Source organism: Glycine soja, chromosome 17 (assembly GCF_004193775.1).
Source record: "Glycine soja cultivar W05 chromosome 17, ASM419377v2, whole genome shotgun sequence".
NCBI classification, from domain to species: domain Eukaryota; kingdom Viridiplantae; phylum Streptophyta; class Magnoliopsida; order Fabales; family Fabaceae; genus Glycine; species Glycine soja.
In genome coordinates, this window is record NC_041018.1 from 8,141,528 (window position 1) to 8,161,474 (window position 19,947).

A 19,947-nucleotide genomic window follows, 5' to 3' on the forward strand; every position below is an offset into this window, starting at 1 on the left:
ATCACAAGTTCTAGTTATTAATCACTGTACAACTCTTAATTTTTGTCTATGGTTTAATCTGAGTTCGGCCCAATCTAGGCTTTGTCAAGGCAGGATGTTAGTCCCTAACTAACAACTTTTCTCCCGGTACCTCCTTCTAGCCCATGGTTGTGATGCCAATTATTGGACTACCACTATTTACGTGATGAACTTTTGCGAGGAACCATTACTACATATCATGTGCCGTCTCATGCTCATCTTTCAAATATCAAGGCTTTAGGGATGACCCGGTTTGATTGCATACTGTGTAAGTTGGGCATTTATAGTCCATTTACGCCAACTTGAGAGAGAGCATTGAGATTATTGAGATCCTATAAAATCTTCCATTATTATTAGGATTAACTCAATATTTTCCATACGTTATTGTAATTAACCTGTGATGTCTGTGATGATATCTGTAACAACTAACAAGTCTGTACAGATTATATTTAGGAATAGTTACCAGATAATTATGATAGAATTGATAATAACGGAGCATAGAATTGAAGCAACCATTTCTGTAAACCTTGTATGCATATATTTAGTCTGTACAGCAAAGAAAAGGCAAGATTTGCATCGCAAATTCTTTTATAGACGAGTTTTCAAAATCAAAACCAATCATCCAAACCAGTAAAAAACAAAAATCAGCTATTGATTTTTCATTAAGTTTTGATGATTTATATAGATTAGATCAACTTACGTAACTCTTATATATTTAAATCGTCAGTGAGCAATGTACTGTTTGATTTGATATGATTCCAAACTTTATGTGAGCCTTGCACAGAGTACTATTGCTGGCTTTCAACCAACAATACCATGGTGACTAAGCCGTAGCTTGGAAATGAATGAGCTTTATTGTAACTCCAAAACGGTAGGTATACTGTTGCTTTGTGCAATTGGTGTATACTTTATTAGTCTATTTGGGCCATATTTGCCATGACTGTTTTCATTCAGTTCTTGTTGTAATTGACCAAGAAACATATGTTGTATAGGTCTTTTTGAGTTGCCAAGGAAGTAGTGCAGGACTTCAATAGATATATGTTTGCTTGAATTATTAATTCATGGCTGCATGCATGGACATGCTAGTAATACCAGGACAAAGTACACGAACAAAAAGCTGATGCTAAGCATGTATTGACTTGAAGAGTTTAGACTTTAGATTTGTGTGAGGAATATTCTATATACTTTGTGCTTTGATGATTAACTTTTAGGTGGCTTGATCAACGTTGGTCTCTTGACAGAAATGAATGCAATACTAAGTTACTATTACTATGAATAATTTGAGCATGTTTTTGAATATGTCTGGTTGTAGACTTATTTTATATGTGTTTTCAGTGATCGTCTGAGGTCTATGTTTATGGAGATAGGAGTATTTATATTTATGCAGATAGGAGTTCATGTCTATGTTTATGGATTACTGGCAACACTGAGGATTTTTTATTTATTTTGTTTCATTATAGGAAATGAAGCATCAATTCCTTGGCAGATTGCTAAAAAATTGAAAAAGGAACCAGATGAAATCACCTTCACCTATTATGGCAGAGGAAATTATGTTTTTATATTTGAATTTTGACTCATTTAATGATCTTATTTTAGGAGATAAATAATGTGTTTGTGCAATGTAATGTATAGTTAAATCACAATATGAATCCAAAGATATCATAGTTTGGTATGGCTAGACTTTTCAGCAAATAAGGCCTTCAAGCAAACACAAGCAGGATCGTTGGAACATAGTAAGTAAAATAGCATTGGTAAGTGTTATAGTTTCTCCTTCTTGTCTCTAGTCACTTCCTGTTGGCTTTTGCAGTGGGTATGTACCTCCTGAGTATGTGAGAAAAGGCATATACTCAACGAAGTATGATGTTTATAGTTTTGGAGTTCTTCTCTTGCAAATCATAAGCGGAAAGAGGACTTCATGTTATTATGGCACGCATGAAAATATGACACTTTTGGAATATTTAAGTTATCTTATCACATATTTTTTATATGACTATTCTATCCATTGTATGATTTATTGGTGCTGAAATTAGTCACGTGGGTTATTATTTCAGGCATATGAGCTGTGGAGGGAAGGTAGATGTGTGGAGTTTGTTGACCCTTCATTGGATGATACAACCTCGCCTTTTAAAATCATGAGATGCATGGAGGTGGCTCTGCTGATAGACCTTCCATGTTGGAAGTTGATTCACTGCTGAAGAATGAAGGTGCAGCCATTGGTACTCCCAAAAGGCCTGCGTTTTCAGTTAATAAACGTGAAGTGGGATCAAACTTTACTCAATCAATGATGTTACAATTCCAATACTTAACTATCAATAAAGTTATTTCAGGTTTATAAGGATTCCTGGCGTGGGTTAACTACTATTATTAGAGAATGTAACTAACAGTTACAATACTAAAATTAATGCATTAGTGACTAAATTTAGCCACAAATTGTTTTTTCGTTACTAATTCTGAAGTCATAAAAGTTATAGTGACGATTTTTTAATAATTATGTTTCGTCATAATTTGGTGACTAAAGGACCATAACTCATCACATCACTATGTGACTAGAATTATAAAATATAATCCATTTCAGGATGATGTTGAAATTTAATAATCCCTAAACCAACAGAAACTTGTAAAATTGTAAATACAATTTTTGGCATAATAAATTTCTACGTTTTCTCTGCATACATGTTTTCAATTTTATTTTTTTGAATGTGTGTTCGTCTATATAATGTGTTCGTCTTTCAAACCCTTCCCTTTGAAAGGCACCTCAAAACATGGATTATCACCAAAATTTATCTACTAAACGTTGACTTGAGTGATGACATATAAAAAAAATTAAAACAACATATCGATCTCTAATAGATTTTACATCCAAAATATCAAGAAAAATCTCTATTTTTAAAAAAATAAGTTTATTAAATCTAATCTAAACACAAATTCGGTAGTCACTATGAACTCAAAAACTTGTAAACATGTAAAAACACACTAGGGTAGGGTCAACTAAGTGTTGGGAGGTTAGAAGCAATATGTATGGGGCTATAGGCTCAAACATCATATTGATCACTATTACGCCAAAAAAAGAATTTGACATGTTTGTTGGAAACACATTTTAAATCCACATCAAGACAACAAAGTCACGTCAAACTAGATGAATAATGCCAAAGTTACACTTTGTTGCTTCACATAACGTGACTTATTTTTTTTCAAATATGCACTTAGTACTTGTTTGTTTTCATGGTGCGCTCAACTTAAAGTTAAAGACATGTTTAGCCCACTGACATATCATTCATTCCAGTAGAACTAAATTGAGACTCGTTAAATAAAGTCTTAAATTTAAATATATATATATATATATATATATATATATATATATATATATATATATATATATATATATATATATATATATAAACTTCATTAGAAGAAGAGACTTAGGATAGATATCAAATTTTCAAATGGAGATTAGTTATGGATAAATTTGATTGATAATTCATAACTTAGCCCATAACAACAAATTGATGCTTACCAGTTTGGAAGCTTTGAAATGCACATTAAATAGAAAAACAAACATGGCCTTAATGTGTATGACTTCTCTCTCTTCATTTAATTTGAAGTCATAAGCTTGAACAGAACAGGATTAGCTAAGAATTCAATTGACAAGCTGACTTTAGCAAATGGTCAATCTCAAGACTCGTTGTAATCCAGCTAGCGAAGAATTGTTTTGTTTTTTTTTTTCATATAAAAAAAAACATCTTTTCATCTTATCCGGCTATCCGCTAGGTTACATGCATGCATGTATGATGCTATATGTATTGTAGGAGTAATTTAATTTAGGAATTCCTTGCTGACTTATGGAGCTAGGAAGGGCTCCTGTTACATTTCATATATGCTATAATTCTCAAATCTCAATTATTCATTTACCTCCTTGAGTATTAGAAAGGACGAGCAAAACCACCAAATGAAAGAAAAAATAAGAGTTTCTTTTACGAATAAATAATATATGCGCTCATATAAAGTAAAGTTGTTTACATTATTTTTCAATTACAAATTGTTATATAAATTAAAATTTTGTTAAATTTTATAATAATTATTTTAAAAGTCATATTAAAAATAAATTTTTAATTCATTAATAATATAAAAACCTTTATATTGATAGTATATGTCTATTCATCTCGTTATAGTTAAATATTTATAATATAATAGGATATAAGTAAAATTAGGACACTTTTTTTTATTTTCTTTCTTGGAGAGAAAATGAGATATGTAAAATTCATAGGGTTTTTTTTTATATATATACTTCTACTTTTTTAAGGATATCAAGCCAGAAAAATAATTTCAAAAATATATATTTTTTCACGTTACATTTATTAATGGGTGGTTGATTCAAGTGATGAATACTTAATTATTCTTAAGTAAAGTTTTCATTCGACTTGTGCATGAAAAACAAATCTTTAACGAAAATCAAATCTTTGTTGAGTGAGCTAATATCATCATGTTATGAGTACTCACCAAAAAACGATTGTCTGAAAAATACGTATTTTAGGAGGAGGAAAAGATCGTTACATTCTTTCCTAAAATAAAATAATCGCCATAAAGTAATCACTCAGTACGAGTTGACAAAGCTTTATCATATTTTTGGGTTCTTGATCAGAATGAAACTTGAGTTATTCTTTTTCCGAAAATCTATTATATAACTCATTTCAACCATTTGACTTCAAAAACAAAATCAAGCTAGGGAGATATTCGAGCATTGAGTACAGAAACGCGTTTCTGTACTTGGTTCGACGGCCAGAGAATCCATAAACATTAAGGACCATGGACGGCTATGTTTACAATCTCATGAAGATCCTCACACTTTCCTAAACCAATTGCATTACTAATTTCCAAACATAAAATGCACGAACCAAAGCAACCAATAAATTAATGATCAAAGATCACGATGACAGCTTTTAACAATGACATGTCATCCTCCACTTGGGAATATTGCGCAATAGTAACAGTCAACGTAATTAGCAGCAACAATATATTTTATACTTAGAAGAACGAGAGCATACATGTAATCAATATATTGTTGTATTAAATACTAAAAAAACTAATAAATTGTTGGTTTTAGAATTAGATTTAATCTCTTTAGTTAAGATTTGGGTTAAAAAACACACTTATAATAGGAGAAAAAATTCACTAGCGATTAATTAGATTCTATTTTTTACCATATATTAATAATCATTCAATAGATACTCTTTACAAAAAGAAAAATTTTCAGACAAAATATTTATTATACTCCTATTTATACACGTTCCTTCCACCCAAGCCTAGAAGCAAAGTCCAAAACCAAAGTTTTTCCATGGCAAGCCTCAGCATGCTACGTTTTCTGTTTTTAGCAACTTTGTTTGTCATAACCGCCACAAGTTCCACAAATGACGTAAAAGCTATATACTGGCTCGAACAACCACTTTTCCCTCCTTCAGCCATAAACACATCACTCTTCACCCACGTCTACTACGCATTCCTTGCACCCAACAATGTCACCTACAAACTCCACGTTTCAAACTCCACAGCCACAAACCTCGCAAAGTTCACCACCACCCTTGGCTCCACCGTCGCCACCCTCATCTCCATCGGCGGCGCCAACTCCAACGCCACTCTCTTCTCTCTCATCGCCGCAAATTCCGCCGCGCGCGCCACCTTCATCAACTCCACCATCACCCTCGCACGCACCTTCGGGTTCCACGGCGTTGACCTAGATTGGGAGTTCCCTCGAACCGCGAGCGAGATGAAAAACCTCGGCCTGCTGTTCAAAAAGTGGCGCGCCGCAATAGCCGCCGAGGCCGCCGCCACGGGCCGGGAACCGCTTCTTCTCACCGCCGCAGTGTACTTCTCCGTCGATTACTTCTTATCCGAAACGTCGTCGTTGAGGTACCCGGTGGGTTCCATTAACGAGAATTTAGATTGGGTCAACGTTATGAGCTACGATCTAAATGGGCCCTGGAGTAACCATACTGGGCCTCCTGCTGGGCTTTTTAACCCGAAAAGTAATGCGAGTGTGGGTTACGGGTTAGGGTCGTGGATCCGGGGCGGGGTTATTCCGAAGAAGGTGGTGATGGGTTTGCCGCTATATGGGAGGACGTGGCAGTTACGTGACCGGAGTGTGCATGGAATCGGAGCTCCGACTATTGGACCGGTTCCTGGGTCGGATGGTGTCATGGCGTTATTTCAAGTGTTGCAGTTTAACAAAGAAACAGGTGCGAAAGTTGTATATGACAGGGAAACGGCGTCGGTTTATTCGTATAGTGGGAGTTACTGGATCGGGTACGATGACCCGATCTCGGTGGCGGTTAAGGTTGGGTTTGCTCAAGCTTTTTCGCTTCGTGGCTATTTCTTTTGGGCTGCTGGCCTCGACACTAGCGATTGGAAAATCTCAACACAAGGTAAAGGAAATTTTTAAGAAAAATATTTTTTTTATGAGATTATGCATGATATAAAACAGTCATATTTATGAGTATTTGTTATTAAATAACAATGTAAAATTATTTGATATCCTCAGAGTGTATGACTATTAAATTTATTTTTTAAATTAAAGAATAAACAATAATTTCCTACGTATATCTTTTAAAGTGATTATATTTAAAATCAACAATTTAACTATAAATAATTTATAACACATGATAATGCAAAAACTTTTATTTTACTTGGTTCAACATAATTTTGTATCCACTCAGCAAATAAATAAAGATAATTTTCTATACCACGAAACTAACCAATGCCATTATGATTGACAAAATGCAGCTCTGAATGCCTGGATGCTTTGCATAAGAGAGACCGGAAGAATGAACTGAACGTTGACTTTCATCACTTCACGTTTGTGCTATCATTTTCATCTCGCAGGGAAGATTTGATTTCTATTTCAACATCAAGTAATTGAATTTATTGAATATACAATGCACAAGTGTAGATGACAATGCCTTTATTCAGCAAATGAATTCGTTTTCACGTAGATCCCGTGTAGAACATAACATGAAAGGGGGGGGGGGGGGAGAATCTCATCCTTTTGCGTAACAGTCTCTCAATTTACTGGATTGAGAGTTATAAGTATTGCCAATGTGGAAAACTTTATAAAGGTTAAAATGCATTATTGATTTCCCTTTTTTTTATTCTCAATTTTAATCTTTCAATTAGAAAATAGAAAGTTTCAATTTAATGCTTTGAATGCTAAGTTTTAAGGTTGACACAATTTATCCATGTGACATTTGATTATTAAATCATATTTTTCTTAATAGGTATCACATCAATATCTCCTTATATACAATCATTTCATATTCTATCATTTCTTTTATTAATACCTCTTTCAGAAAAGAAATCTAATTGAGACCTTTTAAGTGATCCAATATTCATCGCACTTCATATTCATAATCTTGAAATCATAAGATTAATAATCAAGAATCTTTCCTCGTTCAACTCTCCAAACTCAAAACCATCTTAAGCTTCTATTAATTATTTTACCTATCAACATTTTCTTTAAATCCTTATGTAAGATAATGTTTTCCTCTTGTAGAAAGCCTTGAATCAACCCTTCCAAATCTTCCCAATTTTTTTTCTAGTGTTTTATCCTACCAAATGATGCATAAGCACTTCAATTGGCCTACTACTCTCCTATACAACCATTGGTTTTAAAACCAAAATTTTGTCCTCAAAAATCCTTTTTACATCCACCGCACTTTTTTTCATTCTTATCGACAATAATACTCATTGTTCTTTTTCTTTCTTCTAACCTTCTCTTTGGGCCAACTGCAATATTTAATCGATTAGTTTCTTTAAGACACATAATATCAATCAGTCTCTAAATCATGGTGTCCATTGCATTCATAAACTTGTCAAAGTACCAATATTCCAAATAGCAGTACTACACTTACGAACTAGTTTTCTTTTTTACCCAAAATCGTCCAAAAAAGTAAACCCACAGTCATTGGACATGATAAGAAATAAAAGACTCTCTTGATTGATTACTCACCAACATCCAGATTAGAACTTTTAGTTCCAGTTAAGACTGTCGTTAAACGCATAAAAGATTCAGGAAAATATTAAAAAACAAGCAGTAAAAAACAAAATAAACAGCTTAAAACAATATCTCCAGGTCAGGAAAAAGGAATATAGCTTTGACAGTTGACACTGTATGAAGTTGTTGTTACATGTGATTAATCATTTGATAACAATTTTCTGCAAAAAAAACTGCGAACTGATTACTCAGATCAGCAATACACAATTGTATATCCGCTTCAAACAGTATTCTTGTTCGGAGTCAGCAGCAGATTAAAATTGAACTTAAACTTGAGAAATATGAGAACTATATTTTCTCTTCTTTTTCTTTTAACCAATCAACAAAATTGTCGAGGATCACTGGCCATGCCTGACTGGAGTCATAACTTCGAAGATCAATAAGGCTTACCTGGAAGCAACAAAACGTCAGACATTTTTTTTTTTCTGCTTGCGACTTTTAAAAGTGAAGCACACCAACTTTCACCGATCAAACAACATAAATACTTACCAATACTCAAATTAACCTCACAATCAGATAGTAAACACAACCAGAAGTGAAAAATGTACAGAATATAAAATCCAGAGGCAACGTATGAAAAAATAAAAACAGCAGTACCTCCTTAAAAAACCGATAAAAATTTCTCCAGTGATCTATGTTTAGTGCCCTGTAATCGTTCTGGATCTGCCAAATAAGTTTCAACTGTCAGAAAATAATTTAACGTGTATGGGCATTAAAGGTCTTCTGAACATCTTCCACCTAAACAACACAACTTTAATGTGCATCATACAAGGGGTAATAATCAAGGGAAATCGCCATGGTTTGATTTCGTATCATAGACTTCCATGGGAAAATATTTCAAGAATGTAGAAACTTTTAGATCATTAAAACACAATAAAACAAAACTTTATATAAGCAAATAGCACTTTTAGTGTGGAACAAAAATGAATACAAGAAAATAATATATTAATATTCTTCACAATCCATCATATTTGCTGGACATCACTGAAAGTCACTATATCAAATCTTTACATGCAACTCAAAAAGTCACAAAGAACTGAGAAGCATAAAAAACAACAGATTATTATTTATTTATTATATAAAAACCTACCCACCTTTAGATACTCAGTTAATAAATTGACTTGAGTAGGAAATTCAGATCTAAGAACGACATTCAACAGCTCACAGATGGTCTCAATATCTATACTCCTTTGCTTTTCTTCTGAAAGTATTATTCCCTGTTAGTTACCAAGAGAGATATACAAGAACAGGAAAGCAGCAATGTAAACAAATATAAATTATAAGTGAAATCAAAGCTCACCAATACTGATTTTACCTGTTAAACAGTATTGAAATGCATAGGAATAAAAATCCTCAAAGCACTCTGGTACCGTCACCTAACCAAGACACACAGGAAATAAAATACACCAAAAATCTTCTTGAAGAACAACCATGGTTAATGGCTAATCTCAATAAGAATGCAAGAAAACTTTATTAAGTAACTTATAACAAAAGTCAAAAAATAAAATACCTCTTTCTTCAGTCCATTAATAGCCTTTCTTAATTTTGGAAGAGTGTCAGCCCCTAAACATTTGAGCCCTTTTCGCCACTCATCCTATTAAGAATAAGCAAAAACTGATGATGATGACATGTCCAAAATCTAACATTATGAAGAAATTCAAGCTATCTGAACACATGATGACAAGAGTGGTATATCACCAGTATAAGAGGATTTTGGTTTAATGACCTTAGCATGGCATCAAGCAGTCTATTGCTCTCTCTCTCTCTCTCTCTCTCTCTTGCACACACACACACAACATAACCAAATATGACAGAATTTTCAACATTTAACAAATGAAAAAATTATTTAACTATATTCAGAATGACCCTCAAATTGGATCAAATAAGAAGGATATATATCTGTCTATGATCAAGCCAATTATTGGTATAAAAGAAAATTCTATTTACTGGAGAGAATTCAGTTTTTCAGTAATCAGTATGAATATAAAGGATAGATCAGACAAGTCTATGCCTACGAGCTCATAAGCCCAATTGGCTTGGGCCCAAGTCTTGAAGATTTGGATGCAATGATGTTGCTGGAGGTTCAATCCTTCACCAGGCCAACAAATAAATGCACCCAAAAAATGTCAACCTCAGGACAACTTAAATATCTAAATAAAAAACCCCACTTGAAACACCAAAAGCACAATATAACAAAGCCAAATCTTATCCTAAAGAAAGTAAGCAGAAGTTGATTCCAAAAAACCATTTTATAACATCCTACTCATATTGTGCACTGATTTTGAAAAGATGAAGACCAGCATAAGAACATGTTTGAAATTTTTAGTGTCAACTTATCTATTTCACTTGTATTGATTCCATTATTAGCAACACAAATTAAATAAACAAATGAATATTGTCTTTTAGTGAGAGGTTCCTTTTTTCTCAACATGAGAGGTTGAACCTTTTTTATCTATTTCACTTGTATATTAGAGTCAGAGAAAGGATAAATGCAAGTATATACAACGAAACATAGTACATGTAGAAATATGTCAATACATAAGTATTAAACGAAGGGTTCCAACAAGAGCACAAATCTATGATCATGTCTAAGAGTGTATCCATAGAATAGACTGGGAAATTAATAAGGCATGCATGTTTGTCTATCTCACTAAATATAACAGTGTATAACTAAAAAAGGATTGTAAAGCAATACAATCTACCAACCTTGGAAAAATAACCTTGTTTTTCAGCTTTCAATTTCCTGGTAAGATCATACATTTATAGGGGTTAAAAGAACAGTTAGATAGAGGCAACAGACAAATCAATCTAGTCCATTACTTACCAAGCAAGTATGAGCATTCTAACATCTGTGTGGTCCACATGCACATCTTTACAAAGTGCTTCAATCCCGTCTGGGCTGACCAACCAACCAAAAAGTATAGAGAATTTCATCAAGAGTCACATAAACTTTAATGGATAGGGACACAAACAAACTTAAAACATCAAGGAAAAACATTGGACCTCAACAAGTATCCCTGTACAGTTATCTGAAGATCTTTTCATAATATGGTAGATCATGTGCCTACTGCCTAATTTGTAAACTAATTTTATATAAAATAGCTTTAATTACCCATTTAATCCCTATAGTTTTCAAACTTATCCCTTTTAGTCCCTATAGTTAATAAGTGAATTTTTTAGTCTCTGAAGTTTACATTTTAATTCTCAAAAGGTCTCTGCCATTAAAATTCTTTAACTAACGGAGTTAAAAAAAATTTAACGGCAGAGACCTTTTGGGAATTAAAATGTAAACTTTAGGGACTAAAAAATCCACTTATTAAACTTCAGGGACTAAAAGGGATAAGTTTGGAAACTATAAGAACTAAATGGGTAATTAAACCTATAAAATATAACTAGACCTGAACAATTTCTAATTCCTTATATAAAAAAAAAAGTTCATCAAGAAAAAGGATAAACCTGAGTGTTACTGAAACATAAGCAAAGTTCCTAGTAAATAATTGAATCTAACTTAATCATAACATATTCTTAATCCTAAAGCAGATCGAACAACAATAAAGCATGTCATAATGATTTCAAAATGCACATACTTACTCAATTAAACCCAATGACTTATTTGCATATGACTCAAATAAGTTATCTATTCGATCAAATTGCTTTGTAGTTGATTTCTTTGGTTCTGAAATAAAAACATGAAATGAAATAATTACTATCAAGAACTCAGCAAATGAAAGTCAGCATTACATGGACAAAGTAATGATAAAAAAAAATATTTCCAAAATAATATCGAAAAGCTAGAAATAATCATGCATAATCAAGACTTGTGGTTCAGGACAATATACATTGTGAAATATTGAATCATACTTTCAGGATCCTATTTCATGTTGATACTCTATGAAACAGTAGCTCAGCAGAACCGAAACGATTTACTTGGAGTGGAAATAGTTTAACATTTTTTTTACAGTAAATGTAACCAAATGGGCACAAAATTATTTTGTCAATGGGGATGCAGTTTCCTCTCTCAATAACAACTAAGGTCTCACCACTAGATAAAATAATAGATTTTATTCAAGAGAAAAAAAGGGCTAATAAGAGAGTGAAAATAGATCAAACTACCATATAGCATTTTAATTATGGCCCCCACATAAACAGATTAAGCACTCTACAGGAACTGCAGAAGTATTAAGCTAATATTGCTCTCAGATTGTATTAGTAAGTAGCTACAAACACAGAGGCTGTCTTGATAAGTGATAACTAGTGTCATACTATGTTAATAAGCTGTAAAATGTAGTGCCAGAAAACCGACAAGCAGCATCACAGAAGATATGTACTCAGGATTTTATGCCATCGCGATGTGATCAATAATTATGAATAAAGCAATCTCATGTCAGCACAGTCATGTTTTTAAATTTTAAATTCTATATACCACCATAAAAGAAACAAGTTATCTGTTACCAGAAAACAGAAGCTAGCAAGATACACACTAAAAATATCCAAGTTAAAATGCACACTGCAAATAATATAGATCATAAATTGGGCATTCCTATAACAAAATTGCCTGGGAATATCACAATTCACATTACACTTTACTTAAGACAATCACATCACATGTGAATGATTCATAAATAGCCAAATATAATATCTATTCAGGGTAAATGGGTAATTGATGGGAAGCATCCCAAAAACAAGATAGACCCCTAACATAACAACCACCACCCTTTCCCTCCTAAAAAATGACGGCAAACAAAACCCTTCGTTTTATCGTTTTGAATTTTAAAGTGTTTAATACGCATATCAACAACTCTATCACTGGAAAAACACAACCCAATTATAAATATTTAACCTCGATCGAACAAGATCGAAATTCGCCAACTTGGGGCACTTCAACAATGGAAAACTCATCGCTCCGAATTTCAAAAAGAAAAAGTTGATTACAAATTTACGAAGATTTATTATTCTTTTACTGAATATTGAGATTCGATTTTCGCGGGGCGGGAACCAATCGGAAACGAGAAATTGATGTACCGGTGCGAAGAGAAGAATCAACATCAGAGGAAGTGATTGGTGGGGCAGCTTTTCTTTTGGGACGAGGCATCTTCGCAAACTGTGCAATCAAAACTTTGAGAGACCCAATCGAATCGATTCGAAATTGTTGTTAAAAAAGGCAGAAACCCTATTCACAGAGGAAGAGGAAGAGGAAGAAGAGCAACCAACCCTTCATAGATTCAAGGTTTAACCGAGGTTTTATAGCTTTGGAAATAGTGCTGCTGCCATCAATCTTTCTTCTTTTTCTTTTAAATGATAAATATTTGTGTTTTGATGTACATATTATTTACTCCTTAATTAAATTCTATTTTTATTTGTTTAAAAAATTATAATTTAAATTATTAATGAAATTAAAAAAAATATTTAAAAAATTTTAATTGAAACAAAATAAAAAATTAAATAATTTTTACACTATCATTTAATTATTGATTATCACAAATTGTAATATTATTGCAATGAAAATTTGTGATTTTTGACAATCATGAATTCCAAGTAACGTTATTTGTAAAAATGATTAAGATTTATTTACTTAGTTCTAAACATTCTATAGAATATTTAAATATATCTCCTAAAAATAAAATAAAAATATTATAGTTTCAATAAAGTACTTTTTCATATATAAGTTTTTTCATAAATATCTTTTTAGTGAAACAATTAGATATACCCCTCTAAAATTTTATTATTTAGATACTTTATATATTTTTAGTTATCATAAGAAAAATCGTTATTGTTTAAAAAATTATAATTTTTAGAATACAGAAAATAGTACGTCATTAATTGGTTTCACGAATTTGGCTCGTAATAGACCACTAACCAAAATAACTGATATTGTAACAAATAAACTGAATTAAATGGACAGTTTAATTTGCAAGCAAATATGCATCTCACATGCCACCCTGGCGACAAGGCCATTTAACAAACACTCCTAAAGAAGATGAATTCGACCTAGGAACTAGGAAGTTAATGGTTGACAATAATAACATTGTACCACGTGATGCAGCCATGCATGGCCTATTTCCGTCTACTATAAAACATGGGAAATCTAAGCCTATCATAACTGTCCCTTTCCTAAACAAAAAATTTTCTTTCTCTTTTTCGCTCTCCATGATCGTCCCCGCCTAAGGGAGGGAGCTCGTGGAGCTTGTTGAAAAGAGAGGACGTGAAGAATAAAAAAATCTTAAGAAAAATAAATAAACTAAACTAGGAAGGGACACGTTCATCTTTAACAACATGGCCTCTGACATATCGTTTGAGGACCTAAAAAACGAGAATGTGGATCTTGTAAGGAAAACAAAAAACAGTTATCATTGGTTTTATTTCTTCTGGCCTTTTGAAAATTTATTCATTACATTGTATGTGTATGTGCAGGAACACATTCCCGTTGAGGAAGTTTTCAAGCAGCTAAAATGTACTAGAGAGGGTCTCACTTCAGCTGAAGGAGAGAAGAGACTCCAAATCTTTGGTCCCAACAAGCTAGAGGAGAAAAAAGATAGCAAGTTACTTAAGTTCTTGGGTTTTATGTGGAATCCACTTTCATGGGTCATGGAAGTTGCTGCTATCATGGCCATTGTAATGGCCAACGGAGGGGTAATTAAAAATCTTTCATCTCTTTTATCTTCTTGTGTTCATCTTTGACGAGAAATTATTAATTAGTCTAAAATCACCACCTATTAATTTCTTCATGACAAGTATTCAAATTTTTTAATTAACAATTTCTTTTTAATAACACTTGATTAATGTAGAGATTAATGAGAATCACTTGGTACAAGAACACTTTATAATTTCTCTCATCTTTGACAGTGTCTTTATCTAACAATAACTTACTTGTAAACACATCAGGGCAAGCCACCAGATTGGCAAGATTTTGTTGGTATTGTCGTGTTGCTCATCATCAATTCAACCATTAGTTTCATTGAGGAGAACAATGCAGGCAATGCCGCAGCAGCTTTAATGGCTGGTCTTGCACCCAAAACCAAGGTAACATAACATTTGATCATTCCCTTTCATGAACCAGGTTCTAATATAAATAGAGAAATTCTATGGTACCTTGAAAATTTAAAGGATTTTGGTATGTCCAAACTCTTTAAATATTGACGCAAAAATTAACTATACCAAAATCCTTAGATTTCTCTAGGTACCATAACAGCTCTAATGTAAATTTCACATACACCAACTAAAAAAAGAAGGAAGTTTTTTGTACATAGGTGTTGAGGGATGGAAAATGGAGTGAGGAGGAGGCAGCATTGTTGGTGCCAGGAGATTTGATCAGCATCAAGTTGGGAGATATTGTCCCAGCTGATGCTCGTCTATTGGAGGGAGATCCCTTGAAGATTGATCAATCTGCTCTCACTGGTGAGTCCTTGCCAGTCACCAAGAACCCTGGTAGTGAGGTCTTCTCTGGCTCCACCTGCAAACAAGGTGAGATAGAAGCCATTGTCATTGCCACTGGTGTTCACACCTTCTTTGGCAAGGCTGCACATCTCGTGGATAGCACCAACAATGTTGGTCACTTCCAAAAGGTATGTCTTTCTTTAGCATTTAGCAATTAGTGTTTCTTAAATTGATTTCTTTGTTAGAAAACTTTGGACTAATGTGTTTGGATACTTGATTGGCTTATATTATTAGGTCTTGACATCCATTGGAAACTTTTGTATTTGCTCAATTGCTGTTGGAATGTTGATTGAGATTATTGTGATGTTCCCCATCCAGCAAAGGGCTTATAGAGATGGTATTGACAATTTGTTGGTTCTTCTCATCGGTGGTATCCCAATTGCCATGCCAACAGTCTTGTCTGTGACCATGGCTATTGGATCTCATCGCCTATCTGAGCAAGGAGCCATCACCAAGAGGATGACAGCCATCGAAGAAATGGCTGGCATGGATGTTCTCTGCAGTGACAAGACCGGAACTCTCACCCTTAACAAGCTCACCGTGGACAAGAGCTTAATTGAGGTGAATGACTAATGTGAATTATTTTATTTTCCTAAAACATGATAATGAATCAACACCTTTGTACCAAAAGGCTTCCATTTTGTGTTAATCAAGGTTGTTTGTGAATGCAGGTGTTCCCCACTGGCATGGACAGGGATACCCTTGTCTTGTATGCTGCTAGGGCTTCTAGGATTGAAAACCAAGATGCCATTGATGCTTCAATTGTTGGAATGTTGGGTGACCCCAAGGAGGTACTAATTAAGTTTCTTTTATGAACCTTGCTATTGCCTTATGTTAACAGGAGTTATAAGATTGGTTGGGTGGTAAAAAGAAAATGGAAGAAGGAAAAAGTAGTGGGTTTGATTACCTTGCTAATAAAAAACTAATAATTAACAACTACTGATAAAAAAATTGTCCTTGTTAACATAACCCATACAAAGTTGCTTAACTTTGTCTCTTTTGTGGCATCTCAGGCAAGAGCAGGAATCACTGAGGTGCATTTCTTGCCCTTCAACCCCGTGGACAAGCGCACAGCTATCACCTACATTGATGGTCAAGGCAACTGGCACAGAAGCAGCAAGGGTGCCCCTGAGCAAGTAAGGGATTCAGGATTCACCGTTACCAATATGCATCAATATACTCATATAACTATTCTTTTAAAAACTTAACATATATGTAACTTCCAATATTCGAATAACTAATTTATATATGTCAGATTATTGAGCTTTGTGAACTCAAGGGAGAGGTTTTGAAAAAGGCCCACAAGGTCATTGATGAGTATGCTAATCGTGGTTTACGTTCATTGGGTGTTTCACGCCAGGTGAATAAAATGTCTAATACTACATGCCATGAATTCACTGTTAAACATAAAAATGAAAATAAGGAAATCCCCCTAACGAAACTTTTGCACTTGGTTTTCAGACTGTTTCAGAAAAGAACAAGGAGAGTGCAGGGGAATCATGGGAATTCTTGGGACTCTTGCCCCTCTTTGATCCTCCAAGGCACGACAGTGCTGAGACTATTCGTCGTGCTCTTGACCTTGGTGTCAACGTTAAGATGATCACTGGTGACCAACTTGCCATCGGAAAAGAAACCGGGCGTAGACTTGGAATGGGCACCAACATGTACCCTTCATCCTCTCTTCTTGGTGATAGCAAGGACCCTGCCATTGCATCAATCCCAGTTGATGAACTCATTGAGAAGGCTGATGGATTTGCCGGAGTCTTCCCTGGTAATGGCATCAATCTACTTCATGTTAAACTAAACTAAGCCCCATAAAAATGTTTAAATTTTTAGGCAGTTAATCAATTAGAAATCACCTTGAATATAACTTCTATATTAATTATTAAATTGGATGGCAGTTTATGATTGAATGACAATGAATGATTTAATGATAGTACCAGTATAATCTATGATTGAATTACATTGTGTAATTAGATGATGGTGTTTGTACAATCTAGGATATTAGATGAAGATTTAAATACATTCTAGTTAAATTCTAAGAAAACAATAAATTCACAATTCATGAGTGGCATGCAGAGCACAAATATGAGATCGTGAAGAGGCTGCAAGAAATGAAGCATATTTGTGGAATGACTGGAGATGGTGTGAATGATGCCCCAGCACTGAAAAAGGCAGACATTGGTATTGCTGTGGCTGATGCAACCGACGCAGCAAGGAGTGCCTCAGACATTGTTCTGACCGAGCCTGGACTCAGTGTGATAGTGAGTGCTGTCTTGACCAGCCGTGCCATCTTCCAGAGGATGAAGAACTACACAATCTATGCTGTCTCCATCACCATCCGCATCGTGTTAGGATTCATGCTCGTTGCACTTATATGGAGGTTCGACTTCTCTCCTTTCATGGTCCTCATCATTGCCATCTTGAACGACGGAACCATCATGACCATCTCCAAGGATAGGGTGAAGCCTTCTCCTCTTCCTGACTCATGGAAGCTCAAGGAAATCTTTGCCACCGGAGTTGTTCTTGGAGCTTACATGGCTATCATCACTGTTGTGTTCTTCTTTTTGGTTCATGACACTGATTTCTTCACCGTAAGTGTTATTTCAGAGTAGTACAATACACCACTTATCATATAATAATTATGACATGACATGCAAGAATGTTTTTTTCTTTTTCTTTTAGAGAGTCTTTGGTGTTGAGCCAATTGTAGACAGTGAGGAACAACTTAACTCAGCTTTGTACCTTCAAGTGAGTATCATTAGTCAAGCACTAATCTTCGTGACCAGGTCAAGGAGTTGGTCTTATGTTGAGCGCCCTGGCATTTTGCTTATCACAGCCTTCTTTGCTGCACAATTGGTTAGTGAACTTTTTGAAAAACATGTTGTATAAAAAATAATATATGTCTGGTTTTTAACTTGGGGGAAGTGGTGAATTGAATTCAGGTGGCTACTGTGATTGCTGTGTATGCTCACTGGGACTTTGCCAGGATCAATGGAGTTGGTTGGGGATGGGCAGGAGCAATCTGGGTCTTCAGCATTGTTACCTATATTCCTCTTGACATCCTCAAGTTCCTCATCCGCATGGGGTTATCAGGCAAGGCATGGGACAACATGCTTGACAACAAGGTCTAGAAACACACACACATACATATAGTCCTTGACTTTCTTGTGACTATAAATGAAAAAAATAGAATTTTAAAAGAATTAAAATTAAAAAAAAATATAAATTTATAAAGACTAAAAATTTATAAAAACTAAAATTAAAAAAGTCAACATATGCAAATTAAAATTAGAAAAATGTTGTCTTACAAAAATAAAAAACATATTTAAGTGTTGTCTAAATGAAATTCCTTGTGTTGATATATATGTAGACTGCTTTCACAACAAAGAAGGACTATGGAAGGGGTGAAAGGGAAGCTGAATGGGCTGTGGCTCAGCGCACACTTCACGGTCTCCAAGTTGGAGAATCCAACAAGGCCAAGCAACATGAGCAGTCTGAAATCGCGGAGCAGGCTAAGAGACGTGCTGAGGCTGCCAGGTTGAGGGAACTCCACACACTCAAGGGACATGTTGAATCTGTTGTCAAGTTGAAGGGTATTGACATTGATACCATCCAGCAACACTACACCCTTTAATAGCCTATCCATTCAAATGCCGGATGTATCTTGTCATTATATTCCTACTCTTCCGCCCCAAGAACATCAAACATTTTAGGACGGAGGAAACTCTTATTATTAAAGCCAGGGACTTCTTCAGAGATTTTTTCTTATCTTTTGCATTTTGCTAAAAATATTCATTGAAATCACATAAATTATTGATATTTATTAAAAAATGTGTATTGATTATTTCCTAATTATATTAAAAACACATAACAATCAGTCATTAATTCCATCATTAATCTTCTTCTTCTTCTCTTATTATTAGAGCGAGGAAGTTCTTGCAAAGAAATTTTTTCACCTTTTTTCATGCAAATCACACTAAAAATTCAAGTAAAATATTTTCAAGAAGAACGACATGTATTTGAATTTTAAAAAAAAGGTATTTAATCACAATATGCTACAAATTAAAATATAATTCGATGTCTATGTAGAACATTTAAGCATCCTCGGAAAAGTGTATCTTTTTCACATGTAACTACTAATATATGATGAATATATTTTTTTTATTGGTTAAAATAACTATTGATAAATTGAAACACCTTCATGAAAAAAAAAACTTTTCACAAAAAATATTATAGTTAGGATAAATTAAGAGTGATTCACAAAGCAATGATACATAAATAATCACCTATTTTAAGCACTTAATTAATATCTCTCGTTTTTTTTCTATTTCTTCTTATCACATTATAAATCTATAATACTTATATTTGTTTTTTTTTTCTTTCTCTAGATGTTTTATAGCATGATAGATGTCCATCAAATATTGTTCTTTAATTAAAATTATCAAGAATAA

The 19,947-nt window shown here is 33.9% G+C and overlaps 3 protein-coding genes across 3 annotated transcripts; 2 read left to right on the top strand and 1 right to left on the bottom strand.

Annotated features, from left to right (window-relative positions):
* Nucleotides 1–5,277: 5,277 nt before the first annotated feature.
* Nucleotides 5,278–7,142, top strand: LOC114392993 (nod factor hydrolase protein 1-like). The gene is made up of 2 exons (XM_028354250.1): nucleotides 5,278–6,434; nucleotides 6,793–7,142. Exons 1-2 carry the CDS (start codon nucleotides 5,351–5,353, stop codon nucleotides 6,840–6,842), a joined length of 1,134 nt encoding a protein of 377 aa, XP_028210051.1. The 5' UTR covers nucleotides 5,278–5,350; the 3' UTR covers nucleotides 6,843–7,142.
* Nucleotides 7,143–8,101: 959 nt separating this feature from the next.
* LOC114392616 (DCN1-like protein 5) lies at nucleotides 8,102–13,290 on the bottom strand. Its single transcript, XM_028353816.1, has 9 exons — nucleotides 13,082–13,290; nucleotides 11,651–11,735; nucleotides 10,884–10,958; nucleotides 10,766–10,802; nucleotides 9,570–9,653; nucleotides 9,375–9,435; nucleotides 9,154–9,260; nucleotides 8,657–8,722; nucleotides 8,102–8,449 (listed from the first exon to the last, which is right to left on the bottom strand). Exons 1-9 carry the CDS (start codon nucleotides 13,149–13,151, stop codon nucleotides 8,348–8,350), a joined length of 687 nt encoding a protein of 228 aa, XP_028209617.1. The 5' UTR covers nucleotides 13,152–13,290; the 3' UTR covers nucleotides 8,102–8,347.
* Nucleotides 13,291–14,163: 873 nt separating this feature from the next.
* LOC114392915 (ATPase 8, plasma membrane-type-like) lies at nucleotides 14,164–19,252 on the top strand. The gene is made up of 13 exons (XM_028354173.1): nucleotides 14,164–14,383; nucleotides 14,471–14,689; nucleotides 14,942–15,079; nucleotides 15,307–15,621; nucleotides 15,728–16,054; nucleotides 16,165–16,284; nucleotides 16,507–16,629; nucleotides 16,749–16,853; nucleotides 16,955–17,264; nucleotides 17,573–18,087; nucleotides 18,179–18,352; nucleotides 18,439–18,621; nucleotides 18,867–19,252. Exons 1-13 carry the CDS (start codon nucleotides 14,333–14,335, stop codon nucleotides 19,128–19,130), a joined length of 2,844 nt encoding a protein of 947 aa, XP_028209974.1. The 5' UTR covers nucleotides 14,164–14,332; the 3' UTR covers nucleotides 19,131–19,252.
* Nucleotides 19,253–19,947: the final 695 nt, after the last annotated feature.